The sequence below is a fragment of the Carcharodon carcharias genome, chromosome 20 (assembly GCF_017639515.1).
Source record: "Carcharodon carcharias isolate sCarCar2 chromosome 20, sCarCar2.pri, whole genome shotgun sequence".
Classification (NCBI taxonomy): domain Eukaryota; kingdom Metazoa; phylum Chordata; class Chondrichthyes; order Lamniformes; family Lamnidae; genus Carcharodon; species Carcharodon carcharias.
Window position 1 is genome coordinate 29,648,934 of NC_054486.1, and position 19,396 is coordinate 29,668,329.

Here is a 19,396-nt window from a genome sequence, read left to right on the forward strand (position 1 = left end):
GTCAAATTTCAAACAATGCTTGGCAGTTACCTGTCAGTCACCAATACTGGTGCATTTTCCATGGTAACGCCACTTGCCAACCTATCAGCACTCTCTTCTCATACAACATAAATTATGGTGTCCCCTAATTTGGTATTCTTGTGAAGTGCCCTGATGAATGCAAGATGAAAAGCTTAGGCATGTCTCTTTTTTCAGCAATGCTCAAGTTCTGTACTACCAAACGACTATTTGTAGACTGTGCTGAAAGGAATGAGGCTCTGTTCCTTTTTAAACTGAACACCAGACAGAAAAGCTATGTACAGTAAGTCCTCACTTTAAATTGTAATTGTGTTCTTGAAAATTGCGACTTTAAATGAATTGTGGGTTCCCAATAGGAATCAATATTAAAACTGGAGTTAGGTTCCTTCGGACATTTCTTGCCCAGAAAAACCTATGTACAAGTTGAAATATTATACCATACCATACATGTGCATCACTGCGAATTCCTAGCTGAAATAAGTTGGAAAATACAATAAGTCACTAAATATAAAGTAGATACTGTATAAATTGAAGGAAAAACATTGCAGGTCTGTGGGATAAGAGCATGGGTGTGGGACTACATGTTGTTAGATAGCTATTTCAAAAGGCCAATGCAGGCATGATAGACTGAATGGTTTCCTTCTTGTGCTATATAATTTGATTATTCTATGATTCTGTGATTAGAAGCTGAAGAGAGGCGCCTAAGCCTGGTTCTCTGACCTTTTCTCTAAACTCCACATAAAGTCTCTGCCATAGCTTCCTCAGTAAAGTTCAGAAACCTTGGCCCCCTAGGTGCTTTCTTCTGCCCTCTGCAGCTATTCCAGTTTTACATCTAAATGCATTTTTGAAAAATCTTTCGGTAACCTGGTAACCTTTCAATAATGAAATGCTGCATTATATTTTTACATCTCCGTGTATCTCTGCACACTGTTTAGTTTCCCTAATGATTTTCTTCCTGGACATTTTTCACCCTTTGAAGAAAACATTTAGTCCTGTGTCTCAGATAGCTACCCCAGCCCTTCAATCACCTTCAAATGGGTTTCCAGTACTCTTTGCCTGAATTTTCACAGATTCATGTCATTAAGATTTCTATTCATATACTGTGTGCTGATCTGCGATGACGATGCGCAACTTCAATTCGTAACACTGATGCTGTTGCACAACACCAATGTCAACACACAATGCTGATGCTGATGCGCAACTGCAATGCCAATGCACAATTCTGATGCTGACATGCAACTCCAACGCCGATGACGTACACAAGCGACGTAGAAATGAAAATTGAGACACAAATCGGAAAATCAGGCCTTAAAATATAAACGACTTTAAAACAAAATAATGTTAAGTGGGGTGACTGAAAAGGAGGACTTACTGTATTTTTATAACCGGTGTCAGCATTATCCTGACGGTAATATTTCCTCCACAGGCATGATTGAAACACATTTTTGTCTGTAATTATCTTCACTACTAAATCTCATTAACATAACTAAACATAACATTTTCACAATAACAAATTGAAGTGAAAAGCAGGCCCAATAGAGATGCAACATTAGATAGCAGAATTCATTAAGCTTCAAATAAATTGCAGTATTAAAGGGACTCCAGTGACTACAGATTACATCCAAGTAATGACAAGAAGCAATACTAATATTTTTTTCCATAGCTCCAATTGTCTCCCTTTAACCCTCCTGTTCTGAGGACAGTGTGTCATGCTTGGGTATGGTACAACTTCAAGGCAGAAAACATCCAGTGCCTTTATTTAGCCAACAGTTCTTCATTGTGAACACTATGTGCAGGCAGTTTATTTGATGCTGGCAGCTTTTCCAGCACAGCCCTGACCTATATGCACTCAATGTCCACGCCAGTAACTCCTAAACCTCTTTTGCAGTGCTCCCCTTTAGAGATTGATGTCTCATGCGTGCTCCCCTCTTTCTTAAAAACACCACTTTCATCAGACCCAGCAAAGATGAATCCTCAGTCCAAGTAGAAATGGTTGTGTTTCTTTTTATCTTTCATCTGGCTGTATTTGTTCCTCCTCTAGGATCAACATCCAATATTTTATGCTTCAAATCACTCTATCCATTCAAAATTATTGAACACCAAATGTCTCATACACATCAGCTATACAGAAGTGGGAGCTAGGAGTTGCTGATATGGTGTATGGCTTGGTAATGTGCACTAATAAATTTGAGCTTTGAGGCACAAAATTCATGTGTCCTTGTGCCTCTAATAACCATACCCATGCTTCCACCACATGCCACTCTCTGCCTGTCACACTCATCAGTTTGGGAACCTTTCGAGTATGCAAATCGCCTCAAACAGATAGATGGCAATGAGTATCAAGACCCTAACAGTTTCCCCTTTATTGTTTGAAGATTTTCAATGCCATTCCCACTGCAACCAACATCAATTAATTCAGTACAGACCTAAGCATTAATTCTAGGCTCTTCTGTTACATCAGAGGGGCTATCTGTGCTTACAATTTTGAAATAAACTTTGATTAAACGGTACAGGGAAATAACATGCCTTGTTTCTAGAAAACATTAGGAGAACATGCAGTTCAGAAGGTGCAATAATTCAGTTATCATGCTCTATAATAGGGTAGTGCATTGTTACATATTTCTACCCATGTCTTTATTAAGATATGCATTTAACATATCATTCTCTGCCCTGAAAGTTCCATTTCAAATAAACAGCAGACTCCCCCGGGTAAAGTACTATCATACATGGGATTGATGTTGTACGCAGTTTGATTTCACATATATAATTGGGATATTGCATGTTCGGTATATAAATATGGAATTATTTAGCAAGACTGCATTGCGCAGTGAAACTGAAGAAGGAAGCCAAAGTTAGCTTCACAGATATTCCCTGGTCTGGCCAGAGTCATTTTTGACGCAGATGTGATGTGAAGTAAGTTACAATGCCTATGAAATTTACTGAACTTTATTTGCATCAACTGAGTCTGTTTCTCAATGCATTCTAATGCGGGACCAGTTCTGAGGAATTTCTGAATCCAATATGAATATTAGGCACTTTCAGGCCAGATAGATCAGTAAAGCTCCCTCTGCTCTGCCCAGCCTCAGAACAGCGCTATCTAAACTGCTGTGATTTTTTTTTCCATCTGTCTCTGAGCCTCCCCAAGAGAGTTCTTCAGTTTAGTGCCCACACCTACTAGAAACTAGACAGGCTGGCCAAACCCCAGCTTTTAATCTCAGATGTAAAATCACTCATTTGTTTTATTTTATAAGACATATTTTTAACTTCTCTTGTTTGCTATCTGGATTGTTCAAGTATGACACAAGAGAGCTTTAATGTCTTTTAGTGATGCAATTTCAATATTAGTAACAGGAAATAATTTGCATAAGATTACAGGAAAGTTGCACATACAGCATCTTGTAAACTAGAACTAAACTATGCCAATCCTTATGAAGTGTCAGAGGATGATGGATTCAGGTCCCACAAGATACATCTGCACAAATCTCAGCAAACACTCCACTGAAGTACTAGGAGAATGCTGTGCAGTTCGGACTTTAAAATGGGATTCCACCTGTCTTCTCAGGTGGACATGAAAGATCACAAGGCATTATTTCACAGAAGAGCAGGGGAGTTCCCTCTTCCTTTCAATCTCACCTTCAACCTAACAACCTGGACAAGATCGATTATTGTTTGTTTTCACTATTTAAGAAAACAACTGAACTGCTCACTAAACAATCTGTTGTAGTCCCAAACAAAAATACGCTACCACTAAGCACAATTGATGCAAGCTCAAACAAGTGGCTTTGCAATGAAACTCCGGACTGAAAGAAACATTATAATCTCTTATATGAAAGGAAATTATTATTACCTTTTTTCTCAAATCTGGAACTGACAGGGGTTGAAAAATGTTAATGGAAAATTTCAGTTCACTGACAGATATTGCACAGAGCAGGTGTAGTGAGCAATTCCTAACACCAGGTGATGCCAATATATATACACATAGTCCATTGGTGGCACCTAGTGGCAGAAATCAAGTACAACTGAAAAAATATAATTAGTATAAATAAAAAGCTCTAAACATTAGAATTCTGAAATATAAATTCAAAATGATAGAAGTGCACAGCCAGTCAATTAGTATTTGAACATACTTAAGATAGGTTAATATTTTGAACCTACTGGTTCAATAGTATTCTTTAGGGGTGGAAGCCTGCAGTCCACAACCAGTCTAACCTATTTGTGATTTCAGACCCACTGCAATGTGTTGAGAAACAGAAAATCTATGACACAGAAAGAGGCCATTCAACCCATCATGTCATGTTCTCTGAAATAGGCCAGCAAGCCACTAAGTTGTATCAAACCACTAGAAAGAAGTATAATAATAAAGTTAGAAGGACCATTCGGTTTCGACCGAGGCATTGGATTCAAGTACAAAACCTTGCCCAGTTGACCCTGCAAACGTCACCTCACTCACATCTGAGGATTTGTGTCAAAATTGGGAGAGCAGTCCTACAGACTTGTCCAGCAACAACTTGACATAACTCACAGAATCATAACTTTCAGCCAATGGACAAGACTTCTTCACCATCCCCATGTAAGTCCTTTCCCATCGGCAGCACAGATCCAGAGAGGGGAACAGTGGTATACAGTCAAGCGGCTCTAGGAATTCTCAATACTGACTCTAAACCTCATGAACTCGCATGGCACCAGGTCAAATATGGGCAAGGAAATATCCTGCGGATTACTACCAACTACCCTCCTTCAAAGGAACACCACATAGAAAATAGGAGCAGAAGTGGACCATATAGCTTGCCAAGTCTGCCCATTCCGTTCAATATGATCATGGCTGATTTTCTGCATCAACTCCCCTTTCCTGCCTGCTTCTCATATCTTTGGATTCCCTGAGAAATCAAAAATCTGTATAAGCCTCAATGATGGAGAATCCACAACCCTCTGGGGTAAAGAATTCCAAAAATTCACAACAGTTTGAGTGAAGAAATTTCTCCTCATCTCAGTCCTAAATAGCCGACCCCTTAGCCAGAGAATGTGCCCCTATCTTCTAGACTTCCCAGCCAGGGGAAACAATTCAGTGTCTACTCTGTCATGTGCCTTCAGAAAAAGCAGTCATATTCAAAACAAAATGTTTATGCTGTTTCTCTCTTCACAGATGCTACCAGACCTACTGAGCATGCCCATCACTCTTTGCTTTTATCCCTTCAGAATCTTGTTTCAATGAGATCACCTCTTATTCTTCTAAACGGCAGAGAATTTAGTCCCAATTCAGTCCGTCTCTTATCCTAGGGCAACCAACTGAAGCATCAGGATTCTTCCATGTTGAACACCCCGTGGAAGAGACAGTGAGGGCAGCAAGAACACAGACTGTACTCTGGGTAGGGGGCTCCAACGTCCATCACCAAGAAGGATCAGTGATACCACCACTGGCTGAGCTGCAGGATATAGCTACCAAGCTGGTACCAGTTGATAAGAGAACCAACTTGAGGGAAAGACCTACTGACCTCATCAGTCTTCCTGTTGCAGCTGCATCCATCCATGACAGTATTGGTAGAAGTGACTACTTCATAGTTCTTGTGGAGATGACGTCTTGTCTTCACTGAGGACACCTCCATTGTGTTCTGTGGAACTATCATGTGAAATGGAATAGGTTTGGCTACTCAAAACTGGGCACCCATGAGTTGCCATGGGCCATTAACAGCAGCAGAACTGTATTCCACAACAATCTGTAACCACATGGACCACATACACAAACATTCATTCCCTCCAACACCAATGCACAGAGTTCCAGCAGTGTTTTCCTTCTACAAGATGCACTGCTGGAACTCGCCAAGCCTCCTCAGACAGCACCTTCCAAACTCACAATCACTAGCATTTAGAAGGACAAGGGTAGCAGACACATGGAAACCACCACCTGGAACTTCACCTCCAAGCCACTCACCATCCTGACTTGGAAATATATCGCTGTTCCTTCACTGTCATTGGGTCAAAATCCTGGAACTTCCTCCCTGACAGCACTGTGGGTGTACCTACACCACATGGACTGCAGTGGTTCAAGAAGGCAGCTCACCACCACCTTCTCTAGGGCAATTAGGTATAGGCAATAAATGCCGATCTAGCCAGCGACACCCACATCTCACATAAATTAATAAAAAAGAAAAGAAAAACTTCCCTCAAAACACCAGTTTTATCTACAAATGAGGTGCCAACCTAGTAAAGCTACAACATTCATGCTAAACAGCAGATGCAGCAGACTAAAGATCTGAGTGATTCCCAGAACCTAGAGGTCAGTTCAAACCTCTGAGTCCTGCTACATCCAGTTATGATTGATGGTGGATAATTAAATAACTATTGTACTGTAGATTATGGCGCATAAGTCCACCTTTGGAGCTTCACAAAATTCTTTCAAAAATGGAAATTGACTTCTATGCCAAGTATAAAATATAAACCACTGGTTCACTGTGTCAAGCTTTATTTAATTAAATAATTCCATGAGGATAGTTTGAACCACAATGATGACATTTTTAAAATAGTCAAATTCATCATCTTCAGCATCTGACGCAAAGAGCTCATCAAATACATCCTGAGCCACTTTATCTCTGACATCGTTGCAAGGATCACACTCTGGATGAGATGTGGTGCTTTAGTTTTCATAATCATCTCTCCACATCACATCATCTTCCTCTCCATTCATTGAATTTATTTGATGACAGTTTGTGCATTAATAGCATCATACAATTTGATGGTGAAACCACACAAAACATCAAGCAGGGCATCACGCATATTTCCAAACTTTATGAAGGTTTTTTCTCTATCAACCACCATCTATTCCATTTGGCATGAACATGATCCTTGAATGGATATGTGCCTCAATGAACCAAAGGTTGAATTACGGATGTTAGACTCCCTGGTGTAACTGCAATTTAGGTGTTATTTCTTCGTAGGCACCTTTTGACTTATTGGTTATGTGGGATCTGATCATGTCCCACACTAATAAGCTGCATGCTTTGCGTAGGCCACTGGGATGCCTGTTCCACACATTATTGACCCACAACTTTACACCATCCTGATTCATCCAACCGTTGTTATATTCATGCACAAAAACCACTATATACAGCTGGATTTTCAACATGGTATTATGTTTGAAAATTACGATAGGCTTTAATTTTATTCCATAAAAACAGAAAGTGCTGGTAAAACTCAGGTCTGGTAGCATCTGTAGAGAGAAAAACAGAGTTAACATTATGAATCCAATGATTCTTCTTCAGAGAAGGGGAATTTTGTATCCTCAGCCATGCAGGGTAGCACCACTGTGAGTCTCGTCTTCTCAGGTCCTGTGGTTTTCACTAGAATTGTTTTTGAACCTTTCCACTCCAGTTTGGTTGCTGGGCATATCGAGATTCATGGGTGCTTCACTCATGTTGCCGATGTGACATAATAGGCACTCTCGTTTTTTGATGAAGAATTGCTGGAAATTGGTCATTTTGGCATTGAGGACTTTTGGTAGTCTCTTATCAATCTCAGTCTTCTACCGCAACACCAGACTTTTGTTCCATTAAGTGGCTACACCAACTAGTGGCTGCTCTGAAATCTTTTCTGGACTCAGGGTTTGATTTAGCCCACTAATAAGCATATATATGCACTACATTTCTGGTGATGATGAAACCATTCTGCTGATCCTCGAGGACCCATTCAAATACATGCTTCTCAAGATCAGGCCAATTGTTGGTCCCTGCTCTCATAGTGCATTTGGTCTTGGGCATCTTCTTCAGGGCAGATTTCTTCTTCTTCCATTCTCCCATCAATTTTTCAGTAACGCTGGATTCCCTTGCTGCAGCAGTTATTTGACGAGTTAACAAATGTTACAATTTGTAGCTTGAAACTGGCTTTGTACTTCATACATTTTGCAGGTGAATCCATTTCTATTCATCAGTCACCATTTGCAGTCTGCTTTGTGTGGGCACATCTTAAACCTCTGTGCATCTTCATGGCAACACAATCCATATTGCCTGCTTGATCCCATGCACTGAATTATAAGGCAAGTTTAACCCTAAATATGTATTTCTGAGTGGAAAAATTGAGGCCGACTCCTGATGTGAGCATAGCCCTAACCACGCTTTTATTGACTCAAAAATGGGGGCGGGGGGTCAACTTATATGCCAAGTATAGACCCAAACATGTATTTTGGTGCCAAGAAAATTGGGCTGTCTTATACGCCATATGACTTGTATGCCAAAATCTATAGTAATTGGAAAAGGAGGGTCCATGAACATCCCCATTCTAAATGATGGCAAAGCCTAGCAGGTCAAGGAAAAAAAACAAGGCTGAAGAACTTGCAAACACCCTCAGCCAGAAGTGTCGAGTGGATGACCCATCTTTGACTCCTCCCGAGGTGGATAGATGGCAGTGTTCAGCCAATATGTCTCAATCCAAGTGATATGGCAAAGGACTTGGGCCCTGACATCATCTTGGCTGTAGTACGTAGTACTGAAGAACTGTGCTCAAGAACTAGCCGTGTCTCTAGCCAAGCTGTTCCAATATGGCTACAACACTGGCATTTACTTAAAGTGGAAAATTGCTGAGGAATATTCTGTCCATCAAGTAGGCCAAATTCAATCTGGCCATCACACCAGCCTACTCTCAATCATCTACAAAATGATGGAAGGTGTCAGCAACAGTGCTATTAAACAGCACTCACTTGCTTACTGATGCTCAGTGCTGCAGAATTCATTAAACTGTTGGTCCAAAATGGGCAAAAGAGCTGATTTCCTAAAGAGGTGAGGCGAGTGACATCAAGCATTTAACTGAAAGTGGCACCAAGGAGCCCTAATAAATTGAAGTCAGCAGAAAACAGAGGGAATATTCTCTACTGGCTGGTGTCACAAAGGAAGATGGCTGTGGTTGCTTTTGTTCAGGGCACAACTATCTTCAGCTGCTCCATCATTGACCTTCCCTTCAGCATGAACTTAAAAATAGGATATTCATGAAGATGACAGTGTTCAGCTCCATTCGCAATTTTCCAGATAATGAAGTAGTCCATGCCGGCAAGCAGCAAGACCTGGATAACATCAAGGCTTGGGCAGATAAGTTGTAACTTCCATGCCACACAAGTGCCAGACAATGACCATCTCCAGCAAGAGAATCTAACCACCACCCTTACATTCATTGGCATGACCATTGTGGAATCCCCACATAATCAATATCCTGGAGGCTACCATTGACCAGAACTCAATTGAACCAGCCACATAGATACTGTGGCTATTTGAAGCAGCCAGAATCTGGGTATGCTGTAATTAGTGATTCTTCTACCAATTTCTAAAAAACTTTCACCACCTACAATGCACAAGTTAGGAGTGAATTGGAATATCCTCCACTTGGCTGGATGAGTCCATCACCTACAACACTCAAGAAGCACAACAGCATGATAAAGGCAGCAGGTGCAGGGGAACACAACCATCTGCAAGCCACACACCATCCTGTCTTGGAACAATATTAACATTCCTCGCTGGATCAAAGTCCTGGAACTCCCAAGGATATACCTTCATCACACAGGCTGTAGCCATTTAAGAAAGTAATTCCCCACCACCTTCTCAAGGGTAATTAGAAATGGGCAATATCTGCTGGTCTTGCCAATGATGCATAAAAAAATGGTTAAAAGTGGAAAGTGTAAGATAAGATGCCTTAATAGGGTTGAACAACTGAGGGTCAGGATATAAAGTTCAACAGATAAAATGCCTGAATTCCATAACAGGGCAGTTAATAGGCAAACCATTAATGTAAATTTAGCCTTTTTTGGTCTTGCAACTTGTTTATCTAGCTTCAATTGGCTGTGGCACAATGAAAATTTAATTCTTTAGCATGTTGTATGTAATCATTAAAGAAGCTTTCTGAAAAGCCAGAGAATGATGAAAAATAGTGAGAGCTGACCTATATACAGCTGAAAAATGCCTGAATAGATTAGCAAAAAGAAGCTTCTATTGTACAATACCCAGTACCAGAAGTACTGGTCCAAGAAGTATTAGATGTGTTTTTTGTAAATTGAATGAGACTCAGCATATTTTGCTGCTTCTTTTTTGCTCAAGAACTGACCCTCTTTGCTCAGAACAAAATTTGGCCACACACTGTAGATCTGAATCTTAATTCTGGAAATAACCACACAGAGTCAAAGTCACAGAGGGGAAAACACTGCACTTGCCAACAAAAACGGTCAGGAATAGCAAACAACAGACTTGGGGATTGATGGGAAATGAATACGCAATAGAGTGTGCGCTATCTGCCAAATAATTTTTAATTTTTAAATAAACTTGGACCTTGATAAGATCATATCCTTTTTATTTTAATATAGAACATGAACAAACAGAAATCAATCCAATTGGCATGTGTGAAGTCAGATGTTCCCTGCCACAACCCATTTTCTTTATTTGAATTCACACCAAATGAGATTTAAAACTAACTAAATCCCAAAATTAGGAAAGAACCACAAAAAATATGATACAGACATATCAAGAAATATAGAAATTTGAATCAGTGGTAAGTATGATAAGGTATAATGTCTGATCTGGTGGCCCGTTTCTCCCCATTAAAGAAACAGCCATAGATAACAACGTTCAGCTACATTTAAGATTAAACGTCTGAAGTGAACAGTTGAAACTAGCACTACTTTTAATGATATACATACACTTACATAACAGGAGACAGGACTGATATGAAACATATAAAATGTTGCAATTATAAGTATTCAGAGCTGGCTGGGCTCTCAGTTCTGGATGATTAAATCTTGTACAATAGACCAGATAATTGTTAGATATTGGTATTGTTGCAAACAGTCACAATGTACAATACACACCCCAGGTATTCTCAGTGCTATTTCTTTTTTTAAAATGCTTACAATTCAGTATTGGTTTCTAAGGGATGAAAAGGATAGAGAGCGGCCCATGGCTTGATCTGTAACGGGTTCAGCTGAACACCTCTTTCCAGCTGTTAGCCCCAAATGTCAGCTTTTCACAAAGCTGTGGCAAAGCAATTCAAAGATGTATTTCTCCTTATATTCAACCTGAAATACCTAAGGTATTTTAAATAAATGGAGTGAGAATAGGGGGTAGGAGCGAAAAAAGTACATCACTAATGTCTTCTCATCCTACAGTAAATCAATTTTTCAAAAACGCACAACACTCATGCTTGGTGAAACAACTATTTAAATTATCCAGAAGGTTAGTAATTGTATTCAACAAAACTCTTGCAATAAATGAATCATGTTCTCTAACCCACTGATGGAAAAACCAACTGTTTTCACCCACTTCATGGCCATAAAAGACAAACACTACACCCAAGAACTGTGTTGGAATCTGGAATTTGGCTAAATGGATTGATTATGCTGTGTCTTTTAAAAAATCTGCAAGTTATACAGCTGTGTCCGAAGTTGGCACAGAACCACTTATTAGAGATTGAATCATGAGTGTTGAACATGCCATTGAATATTCTTTCTCCCCAGTGCGGAGAGATTAGTACATACCACTTGTGGCACTCTGCATTTGAATCATCTTGCTGAAGGCCAGCTTCCGCCTCCTCTTTCCCTGTGAGAAAGAACAAGACCGCAGACATTTATTAGAAGAGTGACAGCACATCAGCCGACTCACCATTCCCAAACTAATTTAATCCCACAGAGTATGGCTGCCTCCAACAGGGGAGCATACACATAGCTGTCATATGACAAAAAGAACAAATTGTTATTACTACATTAATAAAGATTTCCTTTGTTTTTGATCTCACTGCTGCTAAATCACTGATGAGGTAAGACTGAGCAAAACGGTAAGGTAAAGATGAAGCTTATACTGAGCTCCAAAACAACCTGGTGTTGGACGACATCTATGTTGCTTAAAAAAAAATATAGTTTTAATTAATCAACTTAGGTTCTTCCTGCTCCAAAAGGTAAAAACACTGCTATTTAGTGGTGTTTCCCTCAAATCAAAATTTATTAAAAGCAGTTCTCCTCCTTGTTTAATATTTTTAAAAATTGAGAGTTTAGAATTATTTCTTACAGAGATTGTCAAGCTTTGAAACATTCATTAAAATAAAAATGTATGAATATGGACACGATGGGGCAAATGGCCTCTTTCTGTGTGGCAAATTTTCTATAATCTCTATCTGCCCCAGTTACAGTTGTGATACAGGGTTATTATAAAATTTGATGGCAATCACATCTTTGTGTATCTACCTGCAAGGAAATAATAAAAAGTTGAAGGCATGCCTATTATGACATGGGTGGGAGGCGGGGGGGAGGATGTCCCAGCTAAGGCGAGGTGGACTTGTGTGCAGAGAGTTAAATCCCCTAAAAGTGACGTTGAGTCATCCTGCTATTTTCTGGATTTCACTGGGGCAGCATTGTAGGCACATGGGAAAGCCCATTGGAGTTATTAGGTAAGTAATCAAGGTACTTAAAAATCCAATTATGAACTGTTTTAACCCTCAATTCTGGATTTTCTGTCACCGATGCAATTGCACAGCGGAAGAGCTTCTTCAGCGAAACTGACAAGCTGGGAAGTCCATGATCAGTGAAAATGAAGACCTCCAACCATGGCCAGGTGACAGGCTGCTAGTTAAAGCACTTCTTCTCTCAGAATGCTATCACTGATTGACAGGTAATTGAAAACTTCTTGGAAGGTACCTCACCTGTCTAGCACTTCACTCACCTTCAGCTGCACTTCTCTGCTACCAGCCTTCATCATGGCATGGGAGCAAATGTAACTGTACCTAGCACTTCTGATGAAGGGCAAGAGGAGAAGCAGCACCACTGCCAACAGCACCACGAATAACACTGGCAGCAGTACCAGTTGCTTTTTCTTCTGCCTCACGCCTCTCCACAGGACAGAGAGGCTAGACACAAAGATCCAAGTGTAAGGCACTGAATTTCTGAACCCAGAGGCAGAAGATCCCCTGACATGTCTTGAGTACTCCTGCTTCAGGAAACTCAGGTTCTCACGGTCGATATTTGCAGCCTCCTTGAACAAGATCTCCTTCCCAGTGGAGGTGGTGGGTATGCAATGCCAGTGGTCCATAGGCTGAGTGTCAATGGAAGGCAAGTAGCGTGGGCTTTCTAGGAGCAAGGAAAAATGCAGCATTTGGTGAAAACAAAGAGTAGGTAAAGTTTTGTTCTCCCAGACAGGCAATAGTACAAATGAACCAAATTCAATTTGCTGAGTATAGTAATAAACTAATAAAACAGGCTTGTCAATCTTTTTGCATTGGGGGGCCGCATTTCAATTCTTTTTTTCACTTGAGTGGCTGATAAGCAAATTTAAGAAAGATAAGGTTTGGCACAACAATAAATATGTATTAAAAAAAAAGTTGCGGAATGAAAAGAAACAACTTGTTGAGCAAAACAAGCAAAAATCAAAGGAATAAGATGATTTTAAAAAACGAGTAATAAATAAAGCTGACCGTTAGAGTGCGAGAGAGAGAGAGAGAGGGTGTATGTGGGAATGTATGTGCGTGTGTGCCTGGCTTACTCCCAGATACGCACACTGCTCTCTCTTGTGCATGCGCACTCCACTCCCTCTCTTTCGTGTACGCACGCACCTTGCTCCCCATCTCTTGCACACGCACCGTTCCATCTGTCATGCGCAACCTGCTCTCTCTCTCGTGCACGTGCTCTATGCTCTCTCTCACTCTATCACTTACACACTCCTCTCTCTTTCACACATGCACACTCCTCTTTCACACATACGTGCTCCACTCTCTCTCGCTTGCACACACATATCTCGTGCTCACACACAAACATACACACTCCTCTCTCTCCCACACAGGCACACACACACATTCCTCTCCCACTCATGTGCACACTCCTTCCCCCTCACATGCAAGCTCCTCTCCCCCTCACACGCACGCTCCTCTCTGTCTCTCTCGCACACACGTGCTCTCTGCACTCTTGCATGCGCTCTCTGCTCTGTCTAGCGCATGCGCACGCGCTCTGTTCTCTCTCGCAGGCTCTCTGCTCATTCACGCACTGTCTGCACTCTCTCTTTGTCACGCACTCACACATGTACACTCCTCTCTCTCACACGTACACTCCTCTCTCTCTCACACACATTTACGCTCCTCTCTCTCTCACACATATGTACGCTCCTCTCTCTCACACACATGTACGCTCCTCTCTCACACACATTTACGCTCCTCTCTCTCACACACATGTACGCTCCTCTCTCTCACACACATGTACGCTCCTCTCTCTCACACACATGTACGCTCCTCTCTCTCACACATGTACGCTCCTCTCTCTCACACATGTACGCTCCTCTCTCTCTCACACATGTACGCTCCTCTTTCTCTCTCTCTCACACATGTACGCTCCTCTCTCTCTCTCACACGTACGCTCCTCTCTCTCTCTCACACGTACGCTCCTCTCTCTCTCTCACACGTACGCTCCTCATTCTCTCTCACACGTACGCTCCTCTCTCTCTCTCACACGTACGCTCCTCTCTCTCTCTCACACGTACGCTCCTCTCTCTCTCTCACACGTACGCTCCTCTCTCTCTCTCACACGTACGCTCCTCTCTCTCTCTCACACGTACGCTCCTCTCTCTCTCTCTCACACGTACGCTCCTCTCTCTCTCTCTCACACGTACGCTCCTCTCTCTCTCTCACACGTACGCTCCTCTCTCTCTCTCACACGTACGCTCCTCTCTCTCTCATGTACGCTCCTCTCTCTCTCACATGTACGCTCCTCTCTCTCTCACATGTACGCTCCTCTCTCTCACACATGTACGCTCCTCTCTCTCACACATGTACGCTCCTCTCTCTCTCACACACGTACGCTCCTCTCTCTCACACACATGTACGCTCCTCTCTCACACACATTTACGCTCCTCTCTCTCACACACATGTACGCTCCTCTCTCTCACACACATGTACGCTCCTCTCTCTCTCACATGTACGCTCCTCTCTCTCTCACATGTACGTTCCTCTCTCTCACACATGTACGCTCCTCCCTCTCACACACGTACGCTCCTCTCTCTCTCACACGTACGCTCCTCTCTCTCTCACATGTACGCTCCTCTCTCTCACACACGTACGCTCCTCTCTCTCTCACACACGTACGCTCCTCTCTCTCTCACACACGTAGGCTCCTCTCTCTCTCACACACGTAGGCTCCTCTCTCTCTCACACACGTAGGCTCCTCTCTCTCTCACACACGTACGCTCCTCTCTCTCTCACACACGTACGCTCCTCTCTCTCTCACACACGTACGCTCCTCTCTCTCTCACACACGTACGCTCCTCTCTCTCTCACACACGTACGCTCCTCTCTCTCTCACACACGTACGCTCCTCTCTCTCTCACACACGTACGCTCCTCTCTCTCTCACACACGTACGCTCCTCTCTCTCTCTCACACACGTACGCTCCTCTCTCTCTCACACACGTACGCTCCTCTCTCTCTCACACACGTACGCTCCTCTCTCTCTCACACACGTACGCTCCTCTCTCTCTCACACACGTACGCTCCTCTCTCTCTCTCACACGTACGTTCCTCTCTCTCTCTCACACACGTACGCTCCTCTCTCTCTCTCACACACGTATGCTCCTCTCTCTCTCACATACGTACGCTCCTCTCTCTCTCACACACACGTACGCTCCTCCCTCTCTCTCACACACGTACGCTCCTCTCTCTCTCACATGTACGCTCCTCTCTCTCACATATGTACGCTCCTCTCTCACACATGTACGCTCCTCTCTCTCACACATGTACGCTCCTCTCTCTCTCACACACGTACGCTCCTCTCTCTCTCACACACGTACGCTCCTCTCTCTCTCACTCACGTACGCTCCTCTCTCTCTCACACACATTTACGCTCCTCTCTCTCTCACACACGTACGCTCCTCTCCCTCTCACACACGTACGCTCCTCTCTCTCTCTCACACGTACGCTCCTCTCTCTCTCTCACACAAGTACGCTCCTCTCTCTCTCTCACACACGTACGCTCCTCTCTCTCTCACATACGTACGCTCCTCTCTCTCTCACATACGTACACTCCTCTCTCTCTCACACACACGTACGCTCCTCCCTCTCTCTCACATGTACGCTCCTCTCTCTCACATGTACGCTCCTCTCTCTCTCACACACGTACGCTCCTCTCTCTCTCACACACGTACGCTCCTCTCTCTCTCACACACGTACGCTCCTCTCTCTCTCGCACACGGACGCTCCTCTCTGTCTCGCACACGTACGCTCCTCTCTCTATCGCACACGTACGCTCCTCTCTCTCTCGCACGCGTACGCTCCTCTCTCTCTCGCACGCGTACGCTCCTCTCTCTCTCGCACGCGTACGCTCCTCTCTCTCTCACACACGTACGCTTCTCTCTCTCTCACACACGTACGCTCCTCTCTCTCTCACACACGTACGCTCCTCTCTCTCACTCACACACGTACGCTCCTCCCTCTCACTCACACACGTACGCTCCTCCCTCTCACACACGTACGCTCCTCTCTCTCTCTCACACACGTACGCTCCTCTCTCTCACACACGTACGCTCCTCTCTCTCACACACATACGCTCCTCTCTCTCTCTCACACACGTACGCTCCTCTCTCTTACACACGTACGCTCCTCTCTCTCACACACGTACGCTCCTCTCTCTCTCTCACACACGTACGCTCCTCTCTCTTACACACGTACGCTCCTCTCTCTCACACATGTACGCTCCTCTCTCTCACACATGTACGCTCCTCTCTCTCACACATGTACGCTCCTCTCTCTCACACATGTACGCTCCTCTCTCTCACACATGTACGCTCCTCTCTCTCACACATGTACGCTCCTCTCTCTCACACATGTACGCTCCTCTCTCTCACACATGTACGCTCCTCTCTCTCACACATGTACGCTCCTCTCTCTCACACATGTACGCTCCTCTCTCTCACACATGTACGCTCCTCTCTCTCACACATGTACGCTCCTCTCTCTCACACATGTACGCTCCTCTCTCTCACACATGTACGCTCCTCTCTCTCACACATGTACGCTCCTCTCTCTCACACATGTACGCTCCTCTCTCTCACACATGTACGCTCCTCTCTCTCACACATGTACGCTCCTCTCTCTCACACATGTACGCTCCTCTCTCTCACACATGTACGCTCCTCTCTCTCACACATGTACGCTCCTCTCTCTCACACATGTACGCTCCTCTCTCTCACACATGTACGCTCCTCTCTCTCACACATGTACGCTCCTCTCTCTCACACATGTACGCTCCTCTCTCTCACACATGTACGCTCCTATCTCTCACACATGTACGCTCCTCTCTCTCACACATGTACGCTCCTCTCTCTCACACATGTACGCTCCTCTCTCTCACACATGTACGCTCCTCTCTCTCACACACACACATGTACGCTCCTCTCTCTCTCACACACACACATGTACGCTCCTCTCTCTCTCACACACACACATGTACGCTCCTCTCTCTCTCACACAAACATATACGCTCCTCTCTCTCTTTCACACACATGTACGCTCCTCTCTCTCTCTCACACACATGAACGCTCCGCTCACTCTTTCACACACATGTACGCTCCTCTCTCTCTTTCACACACATGTACGCTCCTCTCTCTCGCACACACGTACGCTCCTCTCTCTCGCACACACGTACGCTCCTCTCTCTCGCACACACGTACGCTCCTCTCTCTCGCACACACGTACGCTCCTCTCTCTCGCACACACGTACGCTCCTCTCTCTCGCACACACGTACGCTCCTCTCTCTCGCACACACGTACGCTCCTCTCTCTCGCACACACGTACGCTCCTCTCTCTCGCACACACGTACGCTCCTCTCTCTCGCACACACGTACGCTCCTCTCTCTCGCACACACGTACGCTCCTCTCTCTCGCACACACGTACGCTCCTCTCTCTCGCACACACGTACGCTCCTCTCTCTCGCACACACGTACGCTCCTCTCTCTCGCACACACGTACGCTCCTCTCTCTCGCACACACGTACGCTCCTCTCTCTCGCACACACGTACGCTCCTCTCTCTCTCTCACACACGTACGCTCCTCTCTCTCGCACATACACGTACGCTCCTCTCTCTCGCACACAAACGTACGCTCCTCTCTCTCGCACACACACGTACGCTCCTCTCTCTCGCACACACGTACGCTCCTCTCTCTCGCACACACGTACGCTCCTCTCTCTCGCACACACGTGCGCTCCTCTCTCTCGCACACACGTGCGCTCCTCTCTCTCTCACACACGTACGCTCCTCTCTCTCTCACACACGTACGCTCCTCTCTCTCTCACACATGTACGCTCCCCTCTCTCTCACACATGTACGCTCCCCTCTCTCTCACACATGCACGCTCCTCTCTCTCTCTCACACATGTACGCTCCTCTCTCTCTCTCACACACATCTACGCTCCTCTCTCTCTCTCACACATCTACGCTCCTCTCTCTCTCACACATGTATGCTCCTCTCTCACACATGTACGCTCCTCTCTCTCTCTCACACATGTACGCTCCTCTCTCTCTCACACATGTATGCTCCTCTCTCTCTCTCACACATGTACGATCCTCTCTCTCTCACACATGTACGCTCCTCTCTCTCTCACACATGTACGCTCCTCTCTCTCTCACACATGTACGCTCCTCTCTCTCTCACACATGTACGCTCCTCTCTCTCTCACACATGTACGCTCCTCTCTCTCTCACACATGTACGCTCCTCTCTCTCTCTCACACATGTACGCTCCTCTCTCTCACACATGTACGCTCCTCTCTCTCTCTCACACATGTACTCTCCTCTCTATCACACACATGTACGCTCCAGTCTCTCTCTCTCACACACATGTACGCTCCTCTCTCTCTCATACACGTATGCTCCTCTCTCTCACACATGTATGCTCCCCTCCTCCCCTCTGTCTCTCACACACATGTACGCTCCTCTCTCTCTCACACATATGGACGCTCCTCTCTCTCACACACATGTACGCTCCTCTCTCTCACACACATGTACGCTCCTCTCTCACACACATTTACGCTTCTCTCTCTCACACACATGTACGCTCCTCTCTCTCACACACATGTCCGCTCCTCTCTCTCACACACATGTACGCTCCTCTCTCTCACACACATGTACGCTCCTCTCTCTCACACATGTACGCTCCTCTCTCTCACACATGTACGCTCCTCTCTCTCTCACACATGTACGCTCCTCTTTCTCTCTCTCTCACACATGTACGCTCCTCTCTCTCACACATGTACGCTCCTCTCTCTCACACACATGTACGCTCCTCTCTCTCACACATGTACGCTCCTCTCTCTCACACATGTACGCTCCTCTCTCTCTCACATGTACGCTCCTCTCTCTCTCACATGTACGCTCCTCTCTCTCTCACA

General features: G+C 44.4%; 1 protein-coding gene across 3 annotated transcripts in view; it reads right to left on the reverse strand.

The window, feature by feature from the left end:
* rmdn3 (regulator of microtubule dynamics 3) overlaps window positions 1–19,396 on the reverse strand; it is a 470,539-nt gene that overhangs the window by 242,098 nt on the left and 209,045 nt on the right. For 2 of the 3 annotated variants that reach the window (XM_041214025.1, XM_041214026.1), the window contains exons 6-7: window positions 12,696–13,099; window positions 11,519–11,579 (exon numbers count right to left, since the gene is read on the reverse strand). In XM_041214025.1, the coding sequence (XP_041069959.1) occupies window positions 11,519–11,579; window positions 12,696–13,099 (465 nt within the window). The remainder of the gene's footprint in view (window positions 1–11,518; window positions 11,580–12,695; window positions 13,100–19,396) is intronic. The other variant, XM_041214027.1, reaches the window with a different exon arrangement.